Source organism: Lagopus leucura, unplaced genomic scaffold (genome assembly GCF_019238085.1).
Source record: "Lagopus leucura isolate 7727_CA_CO unplaced genomic scaffold, USGS_WTPT01 Super-Scaffold_100019, whole genome shotgun sequence".
NCBI classification, from domain to species: domain Eukaryota; kingdom Metazoa; phylum Chordata; class Aves; order Galliformes; family Phasianidae; genus Lagopus; species Lagopus leucura.
In genome coordinates this window covers 11,567,051-11,592,572 of record NW_024962273.1, presented here as the reverse complement: position 1 = coordinate 11,592,572, position 25,522 = coordinate 11,567,051, and the positions used below count along the sequence as shown (strand labels likewise).

Below are 25,522 nucleotides of genomic sequence, written 5' to 3'. Positions count from 1 at the left end.
ATGTAAGAAGGCCTTACTTTGCTGTTAAATGCAGTATTTTTAGAAGAATATTTTTTGTAGCTAAGTTTTGTTAGTGTTCTGGTTGACGTGTCCCTTTAGGCTCAAACTCCAGAGAGACTGCCATTTCCATGACACTGTGTTTGTGAGTGCACATATAATATTGTAAATTGCTTGAAATTACTAAAAGGGAAAGTAATTGCCTTCTTACATGCAGAAATGGTAGTCAGCTGGAGCTGATGTTTTGATAGGTAAGGGAATCAGTTATTAATGTTTCTGTGTGGAGCCACAGAGCCCTTGCAACTGTGAATCTCACAATCTTGCTCTTGGGCAAAGTATATGCAGTCATCTCTAATCTGTTCCATCTCTCCCCAGAGCAGCTCACCCAGCAGTGTGAACAAATTGCCTGGAAATGTCGTCATTGGGCTTCATCTGGCACTATCTCCTTTTCTGTCTGGGTCATTGATTTCCTTGTCTTGCCTTAAAACCCACATCATTTCTGAGTCTCCCAGTACTGAAGCAGCTGCATTGTGCCTTTCCTGCTCAACACCAGCAGCTTTCAGCTTCTGAAGTGTCCTTTACGGATGCTCATCTGAAGACCTCCTGCATGTGCCTCAAGTGGCCTCCCTGCCTGCTACATAACAGCCTGTGTTCTGCCAGCTTTTGTTTCATCACAAGGTTTAGAGCTGTTCTGCTCTCGGAAATTGGGTAAAATTTGGTCTCCTTCCTATAATGACTCAGTGTGCTGGAGAAATGATCCTTGCCTTGTACGAACAGCTATGGCACAGCACAGAGCTGTGCCAGCCTCTGCTAGCCACCAGCTCCCCTTGGGAGAGCTCCTCAGCCAGCAAGGAGCTGGGGCTGCTCTGCACATGGATCTTATGATGGCTAAATATAGGGTCCATTGATAAATAAAACAAATGCACAAGGAATGCAAGAACCAGCAGTTGTTACAATGTCATCTTAGCTAATACAGCCTTTTCCTCTGTTCTTTTTCTCTCATCTTTGTGGCCCTTTGTCACAGACCTGTACAATTTGAACACGTATCTTTGCACACCCAACTAATAATATCAGTTCTCATGGAAAGAGTTTCCAGGATTAGGCCTGCAATGTGCCATTCAGCCCTGAGAAATGATTCTGCAAGAGAAAAAAATCTTGTCTTGCTACTCGCTGGGGCTGTGGTCGCTCTGTGCTTGCACCAATCAGAGCTTACTCCCAGTCCTGGTCTGCTGCCATCATTTAATGGCCAGGTACCTCCCTGCTCCTGTGTCAGACTTGTTTGCTGAGCTGCAAACTGTTGCCTACTGTAGTTTTGTACAGCTAGTCCTGAGAATCCACTCTAGCCCACAGAAACGTACTTTTTTTTATATTAAAAAAAAAAGAGTTTTGTTAGGAGTAATAAAGTTCCACCTCTTCTCAACCCTTGCAAACTGAGTGCGTCTGGTGTGGAAATATGTGCAAGAAATAAAGTCTCAAATGTATACCCCTTACTCCTAAATTAATGGTGATCTTAAAGTGAATAATTTCACTCACAAGAAGTGTCAGATAAATTGAGTTTACTTAGGAAAGGGTGTTCTTCCAGAACACAGCTCTGCTGATCTTTGTCTTTCTAGAAAGCAAATTGCCAGTTTTGAAGCCGAATTCCTCATCCTAGGCCTGGAATATGTATGGAAAAATATTTCCAGAGATTTTCCTGTTATAAATAACCTGGAGGAGGTGAAGGACTCTGCAAAGCATGCTGCAAAAAGGATGGAGAAAGAGTTCATCTCTTGGAGAGAAAAAAAGAATCTTCATCTTAAAGCTGATGTTTGTAGTGTGTGCTCAGGGTGAGTCACATGAGAGGCAAATTGAGATAAGAGCAGAGTCCTGAAAGAAAATGACTGATTTTAATCTCTGTTTCCCTGCTTACAGGGTCTTGGCTGCAGAAATTAAAAAGCTGTGCTTCCCTGTAATATCACCCTGTTAAATGGTGTATCATCAGCAGCTCCCAATATTTTTTTGCCTATGCTCTCCATGTATGTTGTGCATATATTTATACACATATGTACATATATAAAGCTTCTCTGTGGCTTTTTCTTAATGGGTTGCTTATAGTGTGTGCTGTACAGTCAGCTTCTCACAGCCCTCCTGCAGCTGTCAGAGCCACACCATATCCCATCTTTAGCCATAGCATCTTCTGAACAGTCACATATGAACTTTTACCGGGTTTATGTAGTTACATCTGAATATCACTAGATGTCCTCTACTGCTAAGTAGCTTTACCTCAGTCCATGCCAAGCACCACACAGAAATTCAGTGAAATGAACCTCAGCTGTTGAAGCTGTGTATTTATAGTTCAGTAGTTCCCAGTCCATAGATGCACAATGATGTTCCTCATTCATATCCTGAAGGAGTGCTCTATTACCTCTTACCAACTGGAGTTGCAGTGTGATTTAGAAAGGTGTTGGTTTCACACAGACTTGAAGCCATCTGACACGTCGTAGGTACACTTCAACTATCTCCTTTGCTGCTCATCTGAGACAACCATCAGGTAGGGCTCTGCCTTTGGTCTCCTTGTGCCCATCTCCACATTTAACACCCAAGGCCCACTCTCCGCCTTCTCTGCTGCAACCACTTACACCTTTAACAATGAACAATAAACAGTCACGTTGTTTATTTAGCCCTAGTAGTGAAATGTTACACTACCTAGACAATACATTCCCTTAGAGACAGTAGGTCTGAGGTACAGCCTGACCTGAATAGTTCAGAGACTGTATGTCACTTTAATCCTATTGAGTGATGTTGAACCAGGCTGGAAATCTTGCCTGAAGTTGTATGGGGAAAATGTGGGCTCATATTTTAAGGTGCTTTTTTTTTTCTTTGAGTTTTCAATAAAGTTTGAAGTTTTGCCCAATCTGCACTTGCATCCTCCCAGGGAGGGCTCTTCCTGACAGTGTGTCTGCTGTCAAACCAAACTGAAAGTTTTCTTTGAGGGCTACTTGGGTGACTCAGCAGGATACAAAAAATGCACACAAATAGAAGTTGTATTGTGTAAGAGCTCAACCACAGCAACAATTCCCCCGTAGCAATGTTAACTAATATGCACTACAAAACATTTAATGTTGTTCCAGATTCTGGCTGGAACTGAAAGATGAAATGGGGATTTCTGGCTTTCCTTCTTACAAAATTTCAGTATGGGCAGGAGGACTCTAGAGAATGGAGGGATAGCTAGGAGTCAGGCCATAGGCATTTTCTCTTGAGTGTTGTTAACACTGATATGAAACACAGTAAAATTTTAGGATTTGGGTGTCCAAATGTTGGTCTGCTCCTTGTTTGGGAATAGAGGTACCTGCATGTGAGCAGAAATTTACCAGCTCTGAGCAGAGATCTGTTTAAGATGCCCAAATAGAAATCTGGATGCTCAGATTTAAAGATGTAAACCCAAAGCCTCTGGCCTACTGGTGCCAAGCCTGCAGTGTCCCAGCATTTAGGGACAAGGTTTGCTCAGAGCTGGGAACCTCCATTGCTGTACTGCATACTTAACAAGTTCAACAAAAGTCTGTCTTCGGGAAACTGAGAGGATTTTTGTCCAGGAAAGAAAATTTGCAGCTAACAAGAGTGCAGTTTTGCACTGAATTCACATGCAAACCTGAGACTGCTGTTGACAAACCCCCACCCTAACATCCAAGCTGTTGATTTACATCAACAAAGTGTCTCAGCCCCATGGTTTAGTCAGAAAAGCCTAGGGGGGTTATTCTGGGCTCATTTTTTTATGTCTTCAGATGGAGCAAGATTAGTGAAGAATTTACAGGCAAAGAGGGCCAGCTTGCTTGCGGAATGCGTTCGTGGCAGTTCATAATACACCATTTGGTATGAGGCTGGGCCCTCCTTCAGTGAGATAAGAGGGACTCACCCAATCTTGGAGAGCTCAGGCTCCGTACCTCCAAGGGCTCAAGAAAGGCCCAGGCCCACTTGCTAGAGCTGGGTGGCATGGCCAAAAGGTCTGAACACAGCCTAGTAAGGAGCCCTGGTGCTCCACTGAGCCCTGTGGTAGCACAGAGGCAGCTCCAGGCTGGCTGTCCCTGTTCATTGCAGGGGAGCTGGACTAGATGGTTCTCAGAGGTCCCTTCCAACCCTAAGGAATCTATGATTCTATGACTGCCCTCGCTCACAAGTTATTCTCAGGCAGCTGTTGCCCACATCCTCTGTACAACAGTGTGTATGCCAATAGCAGTGCTTGTGCAAATGTTGCAGGGCTTGTGCAAACGCAGGGCTTGTGCAAATGCAGGGTTCTGGCTGCCTTCAGCCAAAGGAAGGCACAGGGCTGCAGAGGAAGCTGCAGGTGAGGGGTGGTGCGAAGCACTACACACTGCACGGGTTTCACCTCCAGAGCCACGGGCACAAAGAAGAGAGGAGGACAGCAAGCAGCACCTGTGCTTTCCCTAAAGTCTCAACTGGGACTGGTACATAAAAGGCAAATTGTGTTATCACAATAAGAGGTACATGGCTTCCTCGTATTCAGCACAGATGTATATATATACAAATACGTGTGCGTGCAGCAGAATTGATGCTCACAGAGCCCTACGGGAGCCAGCCGTTCGCTGCCGTCCATTGCAGGGACACGCGCAGCTCCCGGGGGAGCGCCGGTCCCCGTGACAGCCCTCGGGCGCCTTAAGGTGCCTCCGCCGCTCCTCGGCCGCGCTCCACCTTAACGCCGGGCCCACTGCCACGCCGGGGCTCTGGGGCCGCGCGCTCCGGTCTACAGGCAAACGAGCCCGGAGCGTAACCCATCTCCCACCCCCCGCAGGTGACGCCGGGCCTCCCCGCTGCCCGCAGCGCCCGGCCCGGCCCCCGGCGGCGGGGCGGCTCTATTTATAGCAGCGGCGCGGCGCTATAAGGGATGGCCGGCGGGCGGGGGCCGGCCGGCGCTGCCCGGCGGCGGGTGCCTCTCGCCGGGCATGGGCGGGCTCTGAGGGCGCGGCCCGCGGCGGCGGCGGCCCCGGTGAGCGGAGGGAGGGCGGCGGGGCTCCGTCCAGCTGCCGGGGGACGCGGAGCCGGGGGGCGCGCGGGGCGGCGCCGGGGGCTTTGTGGAGAATCGCGAGCGTGGCAGCGCGAGCGCGCGGAGGTGCCCTCGGAGGGGTGGGAGCCGCGGCCAACTTCGCTCCGTCCCTCTCCCCGCAGCGCTGCGATGCGGAGCGCCGCTCGGGCATGAGCCGCCCCGCCGGGCCCTGCTCGGCCGAGACGGCGTCGGGAAGAAAGGGCCACGGAGGAAGCTCTGCGCTGCTCGGCTCGGGACCGCAGGCTGCCCACGGTAGGGCTGCTTTGTGCGGGTTGTCGGCTTCTCGGGGGTTTCTTGCTTCGTGGTAACGCGAATAAAGGGGCGGGAGGGGGTTCCGCGTCTCTCCCTCCGCAGTGCGCGGTGAGGAGAGGAGGGCGTTCTCCCGAGTTACCCTGTGTCACGCAGGGCTTTGTCGGGCGAGGGATCGCTGCGTTTGTGGCCGTCCTCCCTCCTTCCCTCCCCGCGGTTTCAGACGCGCGGCGATCTTTTACTTTCCTCCCTTCTCTCCTGCCGATCTGCGCGCTGCCTCAGCTCTTATCTTTTGGACCTCCGAGGACTTTGTGAAAGCTTCCAGATCGGTTTGCTCGAGCGTTTGCTGGGCTTCTCGAAGCAAGACGCAGATGCTATCTCTCCTTACAACGAGGAGGAGGCAGTTTTTCTTTTTTTGGTCTTTTTCTTTACTTCGAGACAGGACTGGGTGTTTTCAGCTCATGTGCGTGGGATTGTTGGGGATTAGAAAGCAAACTCACAACTTGTTTTTTTGTTCCCAACGGCTCAAAAACTCTGGAAACAGTGCTCGGAGAGCCTTGACAACCGGGCAGAGGGGTTCTGGCAGGTGAGGAGCAGGGTAGCATTGTGCTCGTTATGGACCACTCGCAGCATCCCGGTCTGTTCCTGGGACCCTCTACAGATCGATGACTTTGTGCAACACACTGGGATGTCGTATCGGCGCAGGGTAGAGGCTCCTCTTGGGTAGAGGAGCACAGCTCACAGTGGAGATCTGAGCCCTGAGTGTGGCTGTCCCAGCACAGGTAACTGCAGCATCTCCACATGCACCAGCGGGCATCGCTCTGCTTTAGTTGCTCAGTGTTGTGAACGTGTGAAAGTCTAAGCCCTCAAAACCTTGGTTGTCTTATGAGTCAACTCAACCTGGGATTTTGGTGGCAGGCTTGAAAGAATGCTGTTGTCTGGAAATATCTGTCATCTGGAAATTGTTGTTCATGCTTTGGTTAGTACTGATGCACCAGGTTGGCGTGCTCCATACCTGGGTGTATCTTTCTGTATTTCTGCAATGAAATTATGCATTTAGCTTCACAAGAGGGACAACTCTTGAAGGCTGAAATTTGCATGGACTAGCTGTCATCAGTTTTCTTTATGAAAAGTGCTTCTCTGTTTCTGTAAGTCTGTTAGGGCCGTTGTAAAAATGGGATTCTATTAGTTTAAGAGAAGGTAAAAGGGATGACAAGGGTGTGGCAAGGAAGTAAACGGGAACTTTAGGAAGTATACCTATGGCTTTGGATTTCCTGACAGAAACAGGAGTTTGTTCTTCACATCTGATCCTGGCAGCATCTCTTTAAAAGTTGTGGGTGCACTTCATGCCATTGTTTTGCATCAGTTTGTTTGACTTGCTGTTATTTTGATTCTCCATCCTAGGAAATATCCCACTTGATACAGAGCTCAGTGCAAATTGCAGAGGGCCAAACACCCCGCTAGTGTGGTTCCCAAGTCAGAGCAGCTGCAAGAGGAACAGAGCTGGCCCAGCATCTGTGTTAAGAACTAATGTGAAAGACAGTTTCAATTTACTGAAGTTTTGGTGGGTGTTTTTACCTGCTTAAGATTCTTTGTAGAGGAACTAAGAATTGCAGAAACAAAGCTGGCCTTCTTCGTGGGGCTTGTGTGTGGATTGGGTGATATTTTGCTTGCTTATTTCATTTTGGAGTTTTTTTTTCCCCATAAACTAAGACTGAAACTGACAGAATTGAAGGGATAAAACAGATTTTCAGGTAGACAGAACTTGTTTCCTTTTCTCTGCACCTTGATAGTGGGAGAGATCTACTTGCATTTCAGGACTGGGAGGAAGAAGACAAGCCCTGTTTCTGAGCTGGTGTTGTCCCTGGCAAAGTGGTAAGTGAGGGCACTGTAAGAGGTGGATGTAGGGCAAGTGATGAACCATTCTCACTGTTGACATCATGCTGTGATTCATCAGTGCTCCTCTTTGGCTGTATCTGTGCTCGAGACCTGTGTGGCCTGCCACTCATATTGTGTGCTGTTTGTGGCTGGCAGGTGACGTTTCATTGCTGGGATCATTGGAGCAGAAACTCTCCTCTGTTTGATTAATAATTTCAGAGGGCTCCTTGAGGATGGCTGTTTGGCCTTGCTTGTTTCTGCCTTTTTTTTTTTTTTTTTTTTCCTCTCTCTATCTTTGGGTGTAAAATTACTCCTTGTGGATTCAAGCCAAGAGTCTCTATGTATGTCACCTGTGTGTAAAGCCAGGTCTCCCTGCTGACCTGTTGCATACAGGTTGGGCAGTTTGTTCAACTGAGTTAATCTATCCTTGAGGGGTTTAGGATGCTGACTTCAGCTGGATCACTCTTAATTTGTCTTTGCCTGGTTTAGTTATTTGCTTTGCGCTGCTCCTGTGGTGCTGTCACTCCTGGTGGCTTCTTGCTCCTGCTGTGCTCAAGTTTCACAACCCCTGCAGTGCATTCCCCCTGCTTGTGGGAGTTATCCTCATCTTCTCCTAAATATGTAGCTTCCATGCCTTCCTTTACATTTTTTACCTGCATAGGCTGAAGGAGGAAAAAATTTTGCCTCAGTGTGATAGTGTGCAGCTTCTTTGTGCAGAGGGAACATCAGATTCTGGAGGTGGGGAATACTAACGTGAATCCACAAGAATGGTATTTGCAGAAGCTTCTGCTGTCCTCAATAAGTAAATTAGGGCTGAGGGAACTGGTCTAATATGGAAAATATGGAATTCATTTTCAGACTTTCAAGCTAGTCCCGTAGACAGGGCTTAGGAAGAGAAGTAGTCTTAAGATATGGAAATGTGCCTTGAAAGTGACCTTTCAAAGATCAACAATATTATTCTTGGTGTCTGTGGCATCCAGATTTAATGAAATGTAAAGCAGAAGAAGTTGGGAGGATTTGGTCCAAGTGAAAACAGAATGAGCGTGGGACTGGCAGATGGGAGGAACATTAGCCCACTCTTTGCTGGAGTTGCTGCTTCTCCTGTTGTTGCTACAGAAGGGACTTGACAGAAGATAGTCAGTGGGAGGAGAGTGCAGACTGCTTGTTCTACTTTGAATGTCACTGGATTTTTCTGCATGGGCACAAATGTCGAACGATGCAGTGGGTCAGATCCTGAATGCTGGTATCTAATGTACATCCAGAGCAAGTCCATCAACTTCGTAACATCTGCAGTAAGGAACAAGTGGCTTTTTTTCTGAATAGAGGGGAGGAATGAACAGCTGTAGCTTAGGATGCTGAATTTCTTGGCATACTTTTTTTTTTTTTTTTTTTGAGATTTATGACTCTTATTCTGTTTGAAAATGTAGTGGAGCAATTGCTGATCCATGCATGTATGCATGAGAAAATGCTGGTGGCGGAGTAATACATATGGAAATCTTGCATAGAGATATGACAAACTGGCCACCTGCTCTTAGATGATGAAATAATTTACAAAAATATCTGCTGGAATAATGACTGAGGAAAGAAGTGGGGGCAGGTTTGAGGGAAGTTAACAGTATTTATCTTTTTAAGTAGTTTGCTGTACTACTTACTGCTGACCCTCTTGCCAGCTTTACTGCTTCAGAAACAAGTAGTTAATGCAGTAGCAGGTGCACAGACTTCATCAGAGGGAGCAGTCCATTGGACAGAGCTAGCATAAGAGATGGGAAACCTAAACCTGTCTCCCAGTGTTTTCTCTGTCACAGACTGCCTTTGTACTGATGGAGTAAGATCAGAAATTCTTGCAGCTAAATACCTGTGACTGTGCATCTGGCTCTCATTAGGTTTGGAGGTTGGTGCAGTGACTGGTGTTAAGGTACTGAAAACGAAGCATTTACTCCAAGTTTTCATAGTCTACAGCAAAAAAAAAAAGGTAGAACTGCATCAGCTCGCAGCCAGTTTCCCATAAACCTGCTCCCTGGGTATTGGTTAACCTTGCTAAGTGTGTCCTAGGGTCAAATCTGTTGCTTTTGTATGTGAAAGTAAGTCTTGGTTTGCATTGTGATTTACTGGAGTGTAAATAAAGCAAGGTCTTTCACTTAGAAGCTCACTCATCGGCATATATTAGTAACACTCATCAGTTTTTGACTGGAACTGTGATGGCGTAATTACTGTAAAAGGGTAACACATTCAGAACTACCTGTGTGACTTTGGGAGTTGATTCCTGAGAGGCTTAGTCATTATTTTAAATAGGAGTCAGCTTTTTAAGCTACACATATTCCTGAAAGTTTTAAGAAAGGACTTCTATTATCATGTTTTTAAAATGTCAATTTCTGGGACAGGTATGGCAGCTCTTCCACTCTACTGATTTCAGATATTAACTGAGGAGGTTGAAGAAAGATTAGAAAAACACTGTGGGAAAGCAGATTCTCATGGGTAATCAATCTTACTAGAGAAATCCAAGTTGTGAAAATGTCTATTCTTCCCTCACCTGACAGCAGGATGGATATGCACATATATATTTTCTGCTGTGTCGATTAGGACAGTGAGGAGGATGGCAGATGCCTTGGCCAACGCTGTAGACAGACCAATCCATGTGTTTCTTCAGACACTGTTTGGGGCACTGAGTTCAAATAGCATGTGATCAGAGCAGTTTGAGTCACCAGGCCAAACACAGTTATCAGAAGAAACAGATAAACTAAGAAAATAGTCTTCTGTACTCTGGCATATGTGTTTGCATAGTTAAGACTTTAAGATTGAAAGCAAATTATGTTTCTTTTTTAGCAGTGAAAGATTACTCTTAGTATTTGTGGTGCAGTTTTTTTAAAGTATTCCTGGAACGCTAATAATGTAAAGCATATTTATTTTGCAACATACCTATGGGATGGACACCTACTACTTATCTTGCTCCTACAGATGGGGAACTGAAGTGTTCAATAAAGCAAGACACTGCACACGATTGTGCAGGGGGGACTGCAGCAGGACAGGCAGGAGGGTGCTGAGTCTGTTGCTCAATACTGGTGAAAACCATCAAGCTCTGCTCCATACTCTACCCATTAGATTCTTCCTCAATGCTTGTAAGGTATGTTAGTGTATTTCCTCACCTGGACAAGGTGAGATTGGGCTCTTCCAAGGAGGAAATGCCAAGCCTGGTGAAGGAGGGACAAGACAGATGGATGCTGATGTAAGTCTGAGGAAAGGTGTGGAATATCCTCTAGCTAGATATGCTACCACTGCTTCTTTAGCAAATGTGGCTTCCCTGATGCTGGCACATCACAGCTATTGAAGCTTTGTTCCTCTGGGCAAACACCTGCTTTTCCTGGGCGCAGAGCCAGCTCTGCTGATGTCCCCTTTAAGATAGAGCTGATATAAGTGTCTGGATTGGTCACAGAGCCTTCTGCCCAGTCACTGGCTCCAGAGCTTCTGCCGCTGTGCCACGTCCTTGGGCTCTCTGGCCACCTTCTTTCTGACTTGGCCTTGCAAGCGGCACCAAAGCATTTTGTTTGGGGAAAAGAAACTTGTAAAGTTGGCAGCAGGAATTCTATTTTGGGGGAGTTGCATGGTGAACAGTAACAATGAGTTTTATTTCTCAGAATGTATATACATTTATAGGTTGCTATATTTAAAAAGAAGAAAAAAATGAGTCACGGGGAGCTATGCTAATGCTCTTGTGAGGCTGAAGGCAACAGGAGTTACCTAACAGTTTTGTGAAGCATCTAGAGGATTTATGGAGCAAGCTGAAGCCAATGTAAGCCATGCAGTGCTTTGTTCTGGGCCCCTTTCGTGTACCTAGTCCTGGTTACAGTGAAGTACTCTCCTAGCATCCTGGAAGTGCTCAATGCTGTCAGCTTCCCTGCTCTTGAACGTGAGTTGCAGAGCTGGGGCTGGAGCTGCTGAGCTGCTCCTCTAATGGAAAGTCACAGTGGCAGTTAGTGGTGGCGTGTCTCCGTGTGTCTCAGGCCACACTAACTAGTAGCTAGTAGCAAATAACCATTAAAGTGAAATCTTCCAATTTTGGAGGCTTTTTGCTTCACTTTTCAAAAATCTGTCGTATCAGTTTCCAAATGTTTAAGTTTTTTGCAGTACTCTAAGAAGAGTTAAAGCTTTTGAATAGGCAACTGTTACTTGCATTGCTGGAAGCAGTGGTGAATCTGATAAGCAGTATAAGCTGATAAGCTGAATAAAGGCCCATCCAAGCCAACTTAAAAGAATGTTAATGGACACTGATGCAGTGGGAACCCTATCCATTTTTATTTTTTTTTAATTGTCCTTCCCACTTCAAGGACAACCAAAGCACCCACTGCCACTGTCTCTAGGCACACACAGATGCTAAAAGTATTTAGGGACTTTTTGATTACAAGTTGTGAGTCTGTGATCAAAGCTCCTTTAGCAGTTGGTTGTTGTTGCACAGAAAGACTCTATAGAGGTAACGGGAGGAAAAAATCCAGATGGAATTTAATCTTAGGCACTCTTATTGCTCTGTCATCTTTACTTAACATATCCTGATAATTCACAAGTGGTCTTCATAGGCAGCTGGTAATTCAGTAAAGATTGTGATCTTCAGAAAACATACAATTGATGTCTTGTGTCATGCTTGGTATGGATGTACTAATGCTACCAGTGTAAGGATAAGATTTGCTAGGTGGGGAGCATCTACTTATAAAGTATGACTGCTGGGGAAAGTGTTTCAGTAGCAAGTGCTCGATCCCAGGAAGAGTCATTAAGAACCTGTGACTGACCAGGGAGGGGAAATCATCACAGGAATCCCTTTGGCTCAGGAGTGGTTGCCGCAAAGCTGCAGGCTGGAGGCTGGTTTGATGACTGCTGGCTTTTGGTGGAAAGAAGTTCACAGTGTACATCGAGGTGAGGAAGATATGCCCCAGTGCTCTGGGAAAACCCCAAGCTGTAGAAAATTGCTTTTGTGCAACAGCAGAGCAACTTCACTACAGAGATTTTTAGCTCTCACAGTTAGGTACCTCTGTAACCACGTATCTGTATCTGATCTAATCACCCTTGGAAAACATAACAGGTATCACCTGAGCCCATCCTGTGCACACTGCTTCACTTTCACCTGAAGAGAGCCTGTTGGTAGCTGGTGAGGAATTGTAGTTTGAGATTAAGGCTCTGCAGAGCCACAGTTATGAGGTAGACTTGGATGGTACTTGCCGTTCTCCCTTCACAAATTACTTTGTAGTGCAGGGGCAGAATGCTGGGAGAGGCTTGTTTCTTTCACGTGCTCTGGATGCTCTTAAATTTAGTCTGCCATCAGGTATAAGTGCAGGCACGAGGAGCTGAACGGACCATTTGCGTTTCAAGAGCTTGGTATGGTCTGAGAAGATCCCGGAGGCTCTGGTGAAGGGCTCTGCCTTGAATGGTTTCCTTTGTGCTCCACGTGGCACAGATGCTGGTATGGTGCTGCAGCACCTCTGCTCTGCAGGAGCATTTTGTTGTGAAATTTACCAATTGAATGTTAAGATCATCATCAGAAGTTTGGCTTTGACTGAATGCATGTGAAATGTGCAAAGTCTCTGCCATTAATCAGTGAGATGTGCTCAGGGGATGTGTATTTTATCTTTTTTACAGTATAGCAAGTCTGTCTAATTAAGCATCTGGGATTTGAATTGTTAGATAACAGTTTCAATCTACTTCTGTGTTAGTAAAGATCTCCAGCAACCCATTTTTTTTTTTCCTTGGATTTTTCAATTACAGACTTCAGAAACTCTTTGAACCTCAGGAGGGTGACTTATTGGGTCCAGAAGAGCTGAGAAATACAATTCTTTTTCTAAGGCCCCCCGAGCACAGCAAGTCACTCCCTGTTGTTTACATAGCAGCCTCACAAGAGTATGGGAATAAGCGTTAAGTTGTCAAAGCAAAGGAGAAAAATCACATTTTCGGGTGTAGGCTGTATGGAAGCATGTGTTTGGATTTGTGCTGTGTCAGAATAAATCCTTTTGCTGCGCAAAACACTGGGAGCAGCTCTCTGGCTCAGAGGTCAGATTGCCTCATCTGTTTCTGGATTGGGAGGGGAAAGTGGCAATATTGGGAGTTGGTGTGGGCTTGGGAAGGCTGGTGAAGAGGTGGAAGGGTGTAGCTTGAGAGGTGGGAAGGGGCAAGGATGAACCAACGTGGCAGAGGGCTCCTGAGCCCCAGCAGTGGGTGGAGGTCTGCTGCTTTAGACAGTGCTCCCCAAGCCCTGTGACCCCAGGTTGACCGATGCACTTCAGAAGCTTTGTGCAGTGTGGGTGGGGGGGGGGACACAGTGGGTGGAACTGATGACCCAAAATATAATTTCCCCTTCCTAAGACTGGGTGTGTACCAAGCTGGTGTGGTAAAGAGTATGAACCAAAAATGCTGAGAGATGCAGTGGTTAAACTGAAACATGCTGTGGCAGGATGAAAGTAATCGTGTCCCTTACCAGCCCTTAAATGCTTTGGGGCTTTTTTTTTTTTCTTCCAAGTGCCTGCAATCCATGCTGTCTCTATCTAGGCTTCTCTGCTTTTAATAGAGAGAATTTTATATGCAAAAACACCAAGACACCAACAGGGCAACCCATCTTGTGTTATGTTATAGCTCACAGGGTTAAGATAAAATGTAAGGATATCTTCAGTTATCTTTCTGTTCAAGTTTTGGTTTTGCCCTGTGTTGATTTATTTTTTTTTTTTTCTCCAGTCTCCTTGAATGTACCAAAGCATATGAGAAGGACCCCTGTGTGGAGTGAATGACCATTAGGGAGAATCCTGAAGCCCTAGAAGGGACAAATCCCAATCTTGTTCTGTCTGTGAGCCTGACATTTAAAACATGACGTACTTGAGCTGCCAAGGCTAAGACTGGCATTCCCTTGCCTTGGTGTTTAATAAAAAAAATAAAAAATAGTGGCACTCTGCAGACATAGAGGTGGCTATGTGGGACTTTACTGTGAAGTCAGAGCAGCACAGTGCTGCATCCCAGGATTTCTGCGAATATCAGTATCTTGACTGTTGTGATTTTGCAGCTGTACCTCAGCTGTATGGTGGATAGAAGGAAAAATGGCTCCTGCTAGTTGCTGTGAAATTTCACAGTATGCATGGCTGCACATAGAAGCATTCACAGTTTAAGAAAAAAATGTGTCCAGCCCCAGGAAATGATGAGAAATATGGTGCTGTCACTATTTAACTGATGTTTTATCTTCTCCTCCCATCAGAGGCTCTCTGGTGCTAATACCTAATGGTGCATTTGCTCTCTGGGTCCCTGTGGAGGGAACGCAGCTCTGTATATCTCCTCATCTGTCTGGGACAGTGGTTCCATGGGAGGTCTGTTCTGCAGTTTCTTGAAATGTGTTGCTTCCAGCCCAGTGACTGAACAGACGGCATCTTCTGGCAGGGCTGAGTACCCTCAAGGCTGACTCCTGACATGGGTCTGGCTGTGTGTGGCATGGCATGTTTCCCCCATGTGTCTGCTAGAAACAGCTACAGTGTGGAAGCAAAAGATGTTATTGTTTGCGAGTGAAAGATGCTTTGTGGTGATGACAACTGAGGGTGTGCCTCTCCCCTTTCCTTTAGCTCCGGAGAGATTCTGCTCTTGGTTTTTTGTTTTGCTTGATTGTTTTGGTTTAATTTTTGTTCATCCAAAAAATAATTGATTTTTGAGTGGGATTATGTTTAAGTTGCAAGTGGATTTCTGATGTGATTGCACAGAGAGAGAAGCGGTTGGAGCACTGCTCATCCGAGGTACTTCAAGAGAGCGCAGAGCGCTCTGGAGGCACAATTTTCCATAAGACACTAATCCAGTGAAGTGCTGTAGACTTGCTTGCTGGCACTGTTTAAATCCATAATGCAGTGCCACCTGCCAAACCGCAGGGCATAATGGAAGTGTTAATGAATGTACATATATACCCTCCCACACAGCGGGAAATTGACTTAAAGCTTGAGGCAGAGGCTTCAGACTGAGTGTAGATGGAACAGGCTTTGTGTGTGCCCTGCATCCTCACAGGATGCTTCTCAGGCACTGGCAAGGCAAATGTGCTCAGCAGGAAGGAGGACTTGAGTCAGGCATAGCTAAACTGTGTTGTTTAAGGGTGGTTTGGGCAGATGCCTTCTGGTTGCTTAGTATCCCTTAGTGTCTGAGCACTGAGTGTGTCTTTGCCACTCAGAGCATGAGAGGGATACAGAGGAAGGTGATTGCTGCACAAGAAAGGGCTAAGAGGTTCCAGGGCTTGGATGCTGGAGATCAAAGTGCTACATACCCTAGGCAGATTCATGGAAAGGTGCAGCTTTGGGTAAATGGAGACCACTGCTCTTCTCATTTTCCCCTGTCTATCCCCAGAAGATTGGCAGCGTCAGCCGGGGATCCCCACATGGAAATACTGTTAACCAGGGACCTTTACAGTCTTAGAGCTATCTAAAGAGACACAGAGTGTGTTTGCCAGGAGGGAAGGGAGTCTTTAAAAAGCCATTTACATCCCAGAAGACATCTGGTAGTAGCAAGAGAGATGTAAAAAAGCATTAAATACCCAATAGAGCCTGACTGGACACAAAGTTGGAGCCAAATGCATTGGCTGATTTGCAGAAAGGTGACTGGAATAAGATGGACTCCATAAACCATCTTTGAAGCAACTGTAGGTGCCAGGAAGTCTGCATTGGTTGTCATGCCTGCCCTACGCCCAGTGTGATGCCCAGAAGGTCACAGCACAGCAGGCTGTGGTGGAGCTGGTCAGAGCTTGGTGCATGGCCTGGTGAGGGTCAAGCAGCCCTTGTTTTGTTGGGGATGCAGAACCACAATGGGGAGTGCAGTTTGGAGCAGCAAGGATGCTGGCATGCTGGCAGTTTTTGGTGCTGCTCAGGATTCCTACCCAGTTGCATCACCTTGTTTGCTGCAAGCCATGTACAGGCAGTATAGAAACTTAGCAGTGCCATGCTGCTTTTGCTATGGAAACCTTGCTGCACAGTACAGAAGAGTAGCAAAACCACCCTGGGTAGTGAATTTGGGGTCTTTTTATTGGTGTGTCAGCAGACTGGGACGTGTAAGAGGGAAGTTGCCCATTTCCAGGGATTGTGCTAGCAGGAAGGGCAGCTATTGGAATTCGAGGCTGCTTCCTCCACTGCAAATTTGTTCTTGTTATCTCTGGCTGGGCAGGGCAGGGGAACATCTTGGCTATCTGATTTCTTTTGCTACAGTATGTTTAGGTTAGCTTCACCGTTTCCATGATAACATGAGAGGCGTTATTGGCCTCACTAGCAAAGAATTTTCAAGAGTTGGAGAGGAATCTGTCATTCCACAGTGCCTCCCAGGAGCTTTGGAATTAAATGTGTAAGGAAAGGGATGTTGGATCTGAATGCACAAGGAAGCAGTGGAAGCAAAAGCAGCTGAGCCATGTAGTTTTTCAGGAGATGCTCTCATTTAACGTATTGGTAAAAGGGCTGGAACAACAGCAGGTGGACACCTGTAGACTGGAAACCATATTGTGTTAATGTAGGTCTTGGAGATGCAGGAATGGCTTTCTCTTAACCTGTATGAATTCTCCTACAAAACTGATAGCTGTGGTGCTGCAACTCTAGACTTAAGTGGGGGTGGGGTTTTTATTTGTTTTTACATAAATTTAACCTCTTCATCTGACCGTAGACTCATCAAGGTGATAAATCTTGTTAAATCTTTCAAAAAGGAGACTAAATTACCACAAGAAACATGCTGAAGATGTACAGCATTGCTGGGGATATGGAGGAAGAGCTGCGGTTTGTCTTGGTGACTTTTGTCAGTATGACTGATGTGTGCCGTGCTGCATTCAGGTAAAGACCAGAACAACAACAGGCACATGCTTAAAAATAAAGATGAGTGAATCCCCAAGCCCAGCTTCAAGAAGGGAGAGAGCTGTTACGGCTCAATGCTGCTCCAAGAGCTCCTTGCTACTGCCTGGGAATTTACAGGACAGTGTGAGGGAGAAAAGCAGAGGGGGCTGCCTACAACCCAAGCCATTTCCAATGATGTGGCTTTTTACATTATTATTTGTTCAGGCTATAATTCCATGTTTCCTAAAATAACCACGATGTATTCACCAGGAAGCTACTGCCTTTAGCTGCCTTTTGTGTGAATCTCAAGTGCTTCATTACTCCCCTGGTGAGCTTTCTTTCTCTTACAGTAAATCTGAGCAGCATCTGTGCAGTGGGGGAGGTGATGTGATCTTGGGTTGAAAGAGAGAAAAGATTTGGTTGGCATGGAACATCAGCGAGGAGTTCAGGGAGCACAGCCTTTGGGATGCATCTTTTTACACCGGAGGAAATTTTAAGAGGCCTCTTTCAAGTCTGCAGCTACATCTCACAAATCAAAATTCAACCAGTGGCAAAGCAGAGGATTTTATTTTCAAACAACAGTAGGTTTATGACTATTCTTTTTCCTCTTCTTTAATAGCAATCTGATAATGCTTTGATTGCTGTTCCAAAAGGAAATGCCTGTAATTCCCTGTACAGGTCTTGCCAGGTTCTGCTCTTCATCAGGCATCCTGGATGCTGAGGGAGTTGAGAGCACTCTTACCTGGCAAGATCCTTCTTAGAAAACCTCCAGGAGTTGAAACTTGGATTTTGAACAGCTTAATACTAAATGGTGTCAGACTGTCTTCCCACACAACTGGTCTCTTCTGCATTGATTTCCCACTTTCATGTGGTCAAGCTTTTGCTCAGTGTATCCTTTTGGAGGCATCAACCAAGCAGGAGCACTGACGGACTGAAGGAAGCCTGGCTAAGAGTTAATCATCTAATACTTAATAAAAGTAACAGCTGTCAGTGGTTATTTGTATACCTGCAGGTCCTTTGGCTCTGAAAGGTTTGGAAGGCAGTCATGCCAACTTGAGGGAGAAATTACTAAAGTTCACTCAGCATGGCTCTAGGGAGGCAGCTCCCTGCAAGAATTGCACATCCCATGTTTCAAGGATTTTCAGTAGCTTCCAGTCCAAGCGATTGCCTCCAAGGTGCAAAGCCAAACTATTTTGGTACCTGGCTAACATCTCTGGGTGTGTCATGGTAGCAGTGTGGCTGCAGCCAGCAGCCTGCAAGAGAAACAGAGAGGAAAGTGTTCAGATCTTGCAGAGTGTCAGCCCTAGAGGCATCACAGGGAGTCACTAATGCTTGTGAAGTGACTGGGTAAAAGGGTGTGAGCAAGTAGGCTGTGGCTACGGAAGAGTTATTAATGGCAACTGTAGGAGTAGTTGGCAGCATTGGTGGCTTCCTTGGCCTCAGGTGGGGCTGGTGTCCTCAGGTATGCAGAGCTCTGGCAAGACTTGTGAAAAGCAATCCATGGACCAAAGCAAACCAGCAGTGGTAAATTTACTTGAGGATAGGCTGATCAACATAAATGTGTATGCATAAGCTAATCTTGGCCTATTGCTCTAGCAGCTCCCTGCAGTTGTCATTTTTGAAGAGCCGTAGTGAGGAAAAGGGAGCTGGTCGCTCCCACACAGACCCCACTGCAGCTTGAGGTTTCATAACGGAATTAAGCAATTTGTCATGTGTTGCCATGGAGACCATAAATCACTGTCATGCTGGGCTTTTCTGTCAGGGAGCTGATGCCTTTAATTGCTATAACCTCAGCTGTGAATCCAGAGCTTGATTCTGAGCTCTTTACCTGAGATGATGGCTTTGCCCTGGGAGCTCTGCCTCTGGGAGAGTGGAGCTGGAGCCAGGGCAGGAGTGCTCATACATTAACTGTCACATATCTGGGGCAGGTCTTGCTGTTGTGGCACAGAGCCCCACCTCTGCTCCAATCAGCATGAGTTATAATGGCTTACAGAAGCTGCTATCTACCTCATTTATACTCAGGGCAAGTTTCCCCATGGTGATGTGCAGCACATCCATGGTATTGTGACCCATTGGTTGCATTAGCTACGCTGAACTTCTCCATTATCAGCTTCATGTATCTCTCAGCCCCTTCCACTCCACCCATGTCCAGACAGGTAAATGGGGTTTTACTCCATTCACTCTGCCTCTGTACTTGAAATCCTTCTTGCTGAGGAGTGCTCAACCTCAGTGGCACTGATGGGCCACTGTTTCTCCTTCTCCTTGCTGTCTCTCCTAAAAGTGGCCATGTCTCTGTCTCAGCGTTAGGGGTTTGTGCTGTCAGAACACAGATCTTACCAGCATGTGTGGAGGGGGGCTGCATAAATCTGCCTCCAACCAGTGACTTAACCAGAGCTCTGCCAGAGTCTGTATGCATCGCTCTCTTGGCTGCTTCAAAATAAACAGCTGTATAAATTGTAAGATGATTATCATCACAGCTTATTAGTGTATTACCACATGCTGCTTTGTATTCAGACAATAGATAAAAAATGTCTGTTTTGTTTTTCTCAATCAAATCTACAGCAAATACATTCCTCCTTGCTCCCTTCTGAGAAAGGCTGTGTCAGTACTCCTGCCAAAAACATATGAAAATCAGCCCGACTCTTGTGCACTTGCCCGTGGCGATGTAACCAGCCAGCATGAAGCTCTGCACACCTTTGTAAGTGGTTAATGCTTTCCAGGAGGTGACATATGTTGTTTTCAAGAGTTGATTTATTAGATGGTTGAGATTATAATCTCATCAAGGCGCGATCTGTCTTCTTGCTTTGATTGTCAAGGCAGGTGGAGGTGTAGAGATATGGAAGTACTTGGATTTTGGAGGTTTGCATTATGTGCTGGTAGGTTTCAGAGCACTGCTTTATCTTCTGAGATGGAAACTCTTTCGTGAACACTTGTGGTGTCTGTCGAAACACGTGACTGTCTGGCTTTGAACCCAGAATGCGCATTCATGTCTAGAGTGCACAAGGACACTCCTTAGGAAATACTCCAGTGATTTGGGCAGTTTGGCTGTCATTGCCTCAGGGGACCTTCAGCAGTGTGCTGAGGATGGCACAACTGGGCAGAATGCTGGGGCCCCACTGCTGCTGGTGAATGCTGACACAGTAGAAACACCCATGCAGAAACGTTCATGTGCTGAATCTTGACACGAGGATAGAAGGTTTTGTCCATTCATGCTGACATCACCTAAATGCAGTTTTTGTACTCAACAAACTAGCTTACAGTGCCTGATTGATTTTTTTTTTTTTTTTTTTTTTTTTTAATTTTATTTTCCCAGTTATATTTTGGTTGGTTCTCTGCAGGCTATATGTTGCTCAGTCTGGAACTTAAACATATGGTATAATGAAGTAACTGCAAGTAAACACTGATTTGACCCCTTACATGTTGGACAGTCAGTTTGTACAATGGGCTAAATATTATGTTAGTACTTTGGGAAGTGTTCCATGCAAGATAAGCTCAAGGCTTCTCAGGAGGGAGTTAAAGGGGCTGGTACTAAATGCTGCTGAGCAGTAGCTTGCGGTTTTGTGAGGAGGTCAAAACTGTGCACAAACCAAGTGTGGTTTTCACATCTGTGTCCTGTCCTCTGCATTGTGAGCAACAATCGGTCTTTCATACGGCACACTGGAGACGCACGGGGTGGCTGACTCCTGGGCACTCCAGTGTAAATAAAGCAAGGGTGAAGCTGCGGCCACAGGCAAAGCAAAAAAAATTGTTGTCAAATGTGTTGGGAAGTGATTGAGGACAGCTTTTATACAGTCTTAGTTCTAAGGAACCTCTAAGGATCTTCTGACTCTAGCATGATAATGCTGAAATAAAGCTTGATCTTGCAAGCCAGCATGAGAGAGATGCTTGAAATTGGTAGGTTCCTGCAAACCAAGCATGCTGCCTGTTGATAGTGTGATCTCGTAAACATGAGAAAAATCGCTTAGTAAAACAGAGGTAAGAAACTTTCCCTCAGGATTGTACTGAGGAGTTGAAATCAGAGTGGGTGAGAACAGAGCTGTGTTTCATCACCTTCTCTCCATATATCTGCTGTTGCTAAAGGTGGAAATGCTGTTTTCAAGAATTTTTCCAGACAGTTTAGACACAAGCTGGCTTGGTTGTGTTTCTCCTTACTCTGAAAACGTTGGCTTGTGTCAACTGTTTGACAAGAAGTCTTGGCAGTTCCCGCCAGCCCCAGCGATCTCACCTCTGTGGTAACCCCTTTTCTTTTCAATAGGGCTTTGTCTTTAGAGGAAAATTTAGGATGGTTCCTGTGCATTTGGCCCCAGAAGATGTCTATTACATAGCCTTAGTTAGAGGTCAAGGCGCTCAACTTGTACCAACATAGAGCTTATGCATATGGCAAGTTATTCTGTATTTTCAGAAGCACCTCTGACACAAGCTGTACTTTATCATACATAAGGTAGCGTTGGGCAGAAAGGAGGAGAGAAGACTCTGTCATTTAAAAAACAAATAAATAAACCTTGTTCTTATGTCTGTTTGCAGGCAAAAATGCGTGTACACAGTATGGTGAATCATTTGCATTATCTTTATGTTGTCTTTGAGCATTGCTGTGACTTGAACAGCATTCTCACAGCACACTTTGGGGTCACTTGATGACACCAAATATTTCAGGGGATACATTTTTTATTACATCTTAGATTCTACAGGCTGCTTTGGCCTGATAATCTTTTTTTCCGTAAGTGAAACAAACTCAAATTTGAATATTCACATCTGATTTTATTTTGCTTCCTTTCATGTGTTTGCCTGAATGCATGGGTGTGTAGTGGGGAGGAGAAGCTGGTTAGCAGAGCTGTGAAAAGCTCTTTGTTGAAGGGTAAGATCTTTGCTATATAATAAGGAACTCAGGACTCCCAAGCACTGTAAGTGAGAACTGCCTTTATGGTTCAATAATCTGCAATAAACTGAAATAGTGCTTTGGGACAGAACTAGAGAAAGCGAAGACTAAACTTGGAGGGCCATAATCATAAAATGGCTGAGGTTGGAGGGAATTTTCAAGATCGTCTAGTTCCAACCCCCTGCCATTATTAGCATTGCCAGCCAACAAAGCTAGGAAGTGCTCTTAGTTGAGAAAAATCCCTACAGTTACTGAGAACCCCCAACAAGCTCTTGGTAGCTTAATGTGGATACCAGTCAGGATGCTGATAGTTTATGACAGTCTGAAGCATTCCCTCCAACACAGCCTCTTTGCACTCACATGTGCTGCTGCCCAGTTGCACCCAGTGACTTTGTTTTGTCTCTTAAAAAAAAAATCAATTCTTCTGCTGTCATCTTGGAGGACAGGCCACACACAAGGGGAAGCTCATCTCTTGATTCTCATGGCTGTGTCACAGCCACAAAACCAGCCTTCCTGCCAGGGCAGGTTTTTTTTTTTTTTTTTTTTTTTTTCCAAAAGAGCAAAACAAAAAACACCTGTAGCTCCTGGCTTGCTGCCCTCTGTGCGTGTTTCTTGGTTTTCATTTCTCAGACTTGAGGCTGAGAGAGAGGAAAGCAGTTAAGTGTGTTCTTGTCTGCCAGCAGGATGTGTTTGGTGACGATTAGCTAGCATTATAGACTGGGACCTGTGTAAATGAACTGCAGCTTGGTGCTGTCTGCCCATGGAAGTGATGGGCCTGGGATGTGAGGGAGCTGTTGGGAGGGCACACGCTTTTGCTGTGGGCCAGAAAGACTGTGAGTGCTAGCATGGAGGGGAGAACCCCTAGTTCCCAGCTGTGGAGCTCTTCTTCACTTCTCAGGCACGTGGTCAGAGTTGCCTCGTGCACATTGCTCTTGTTTTTCACTAACAAGTAATCAGAGATGGTCTCTTTCTCCAGCAGGTTTAGCACAGTGGAAACATGGCTACCAGCGCTGTTCCCAGCGAAAACCTTCCCACGTACAAGCTGGTGGTGGTTGGAGACGGCGGCGTGGGGAAGAGTGCTCTCACCATTCAGTTCTTCCAGAAGATTTTTGTGCCAGACTATGACCCAACCATTGAAGATTCCTACCTGAAGCACACAGAAATAGACGGGCAGTGGGCAATTCTTGATGGTGAGCAAGCCACTCTTATGGTCCCATTTCTTGCTAAAAATGAGAACAGGTAGATCTCCGTATCTTCCACAGCATGTTGTACTTCTGTGTTCCTCCTGTGCTGCAGTCTGCCAGGGATTTTATTACAAGCTGTCCTGTGAACAGTAGCATGTGGTCTGCAGCTGATCTCCAGAAAAGCTTCTACGTCTGTCTGCATTGGTTCCAGTTCTGCATAGAGCTGTTTCTTGAAGGAGTGTGAAAACCAGTAGATTGTGTTGAGTGGTGGTTTCCAGGCTGCTTCCATCTATCTTGTCAGTCTTCAGAATGACCAAAGGGCACCTATTTCAATCCTTTGCATTTAGCAAGGAGGATTTGTTAGGGTTGTGTGGACAGGCTGTGAGCCACTGTGGTGACCTCCTCTGGTAGAGTTGACCTAAACAGGCTTTAGGGAGCACGCCATGTGCTTCAACAGTGCTGAAGGGAAGAAAATAGCATATAACTTCTAGTTAAATCTATGCTTTCTTCTCATAGGTAATGCTGAGCTGCTGTGTTGTTTTGCTGAGAAACTCTAGACTTTCCCATTAGTATAGTGTCTGCTCTGCTGTTCGCACGGGTGATTGCTGTAGCTGGCCGTGTTTCAAAAACGACCACCCCACAGCTCTGCCAACTGTGAACTCCACAGCATGGAGCTTTAGGCTGTGTCTGTGCATGGTTATACCATGCTGAAAATGACATTTGGGGTAAGCATCCCTGGTAGATAGCTTATGTCCTGGGAAATACTGATAAGAGGGCAAATGAATAAGGGCTATAACTAGAACGAGCATTTAATCAGAGCTCATCCACTGACAGGGAAGAATTGTAGTATCTCTCAACTCCCATCTTTCAGGTGTGATGTTCTCATATCTAGTTACCTATATCACTTAAATATGAGTAGCAGTCTAAAGAGCTTCTGTAACCTGGGTTTTTCAGTTCTCTGAAGAAAAATTGTTTTGTTTTGTTTTGTTTTTTTAATAATTTTTCAATTAAAAAAAAAAAAGCCAACAGCAGAGCAAAAAAACGCAACCACCCATTTGATTCTGCAGGTGAGGAAGAAGCTGTGTTTTTACCTAAAACTGACTTTTCTGTCTGTGCTGCATAAGACAGATGAGAGCTCAGCAGTCTTGCTGTCAAAATGCTAAAAATTTTGTTTGGCTTTATATAATAATTAGGTTGTGCATGAAGTAAGCAAGTATTTTGTGCCTTAGTTACCCAAGTGCACTGAACCAAATCTAAGCAGGCTTCTACCTCAACAGTCTTACCATGAAAACATTCAAAATGACTGTTGTCTTAACATATGTAAAATTGGTGTACAAGGACAGGAAAAACAAGAGATTGGCATCAGTGGTGGAACATGGAGGGTTACACAACTTACCCTGAAGGCCATAAATTCAGTCTAGTTGAGATCTTAGTTGGACTTTTAAGGGTTTATCAGATGTAATTTTTTGAGTACGGATGGCCCCCATGACCTGCAAGGTGTTAAAGAACAGCCTTAACTCAGTATTATTTTTTTTAAATATGCCTTAATCTTGCCAACATTTGCTCGTTTACATGTCACAGTTGGTCACTAATGGACATCTACTTCACAAATATTCCCTTGCAAGTATGTCTCATGATGTTATCTGCATCAGAGATACCTGCTCTCAGTTGACCATCACATAATGTACTTCTGTAACTGTTTGTTAAATGCTAGTGCTGCTTTAAAAAATAAATAAATAAAAAGATCCTGTTATAAATTAAATCCATTCTCTCATGTATATCTCTTTAGTCCATAATCCAACCCTTTAAAATTAATTACCTTTATTTTTCTCTGGTATGCCTCATTCCATTCTTTTAGTATCAGCTACTGTACACGTTGGTATTGACTGAAGCAGCCTTTCAGGCATCTTTCACTGAACATTTTTATCCAAGAAAAATCTGACCTGAAGTGGGAGTGTGGAAGGAGGTTGTTTTCCAACAAGCATAAGCTTAGCCTTTAGCATCTGCCCAGTAGAAACAGGGCCTGAAGACTGACTATCACATGTGTCTCCTGCCACAGCTCTGTGTCATGGGACTTGGATCTAAGACATTCTCATGCACTTGGGCAGCTGCTCTTTTTGTGGTTACACATGGCTGCATGAATCAATTAGGGTATAAAATTAGGGACAATCGTGATAGAAAGGGTACAGATTCATCATGATGAATTCTAGACATTCCAGTTGGCTTTATGGCTAAGTTCTTTATGGGCAGTGTTTTTTTTGTGTGTGTTTTTTTTTTTTTTTTTTCCTCAGAGTTTGTTGTGGGGGAGGAAAGGGAGGTAACCAGCAGAGACTTTTGCCTCACCCTGCCCACCTTCAAAATAGGAAACAGTATTAGAAGATAAGACTGCCTAGTGAGGGCGTAGTGTGAGGGGTACCATAAGTTTCTAAGTTTGTAGAAATAGTTGATTAAAATATATCTATATTGGCATCCAACAACTTAATAAATAAAAAAAACCAAA

General features: G+C 45.3%; 1 protein-coding gene across 3 annotated transcripts in view; it reads left to right on the top strand.

Moving 5' to 3' along the window:
* The first annotated feature begins 4,958 nt into the window (after nucleotides 1-4,958).
* The window catches only part of MRAS (muscle RAS oncogene homolog), a 34,652-nt gene continuing 14,088 nt past the window's right edge, over nucleotides 4,959-25,522 (top strand). Inside the window, exons 1-2 of one of the 3 annotated variants that reach the window (XM_042877896.1) lie at nucleotides 4,959-4,978; nucleotides 22,815-23,028. In XM_042877896.1, the coding sequence (XP_042733830.1) occupies nucleotides 22,836-23,028 (193 nt within the window). In that variant the 5' untranslated portion in view covers nucleotides 4,959-4,978; nucleotides 22,815-22,835. Of the gene's footprint in view, nucleotides 4,979-5,181; nucleotides 5,288-22,814; nucleotides 23,029-25,522 lie in introns of those variants that run through there. The other 2 variants (XM_042877894.1, XM_042877895.1) reach the window with 2 other exon arrangements.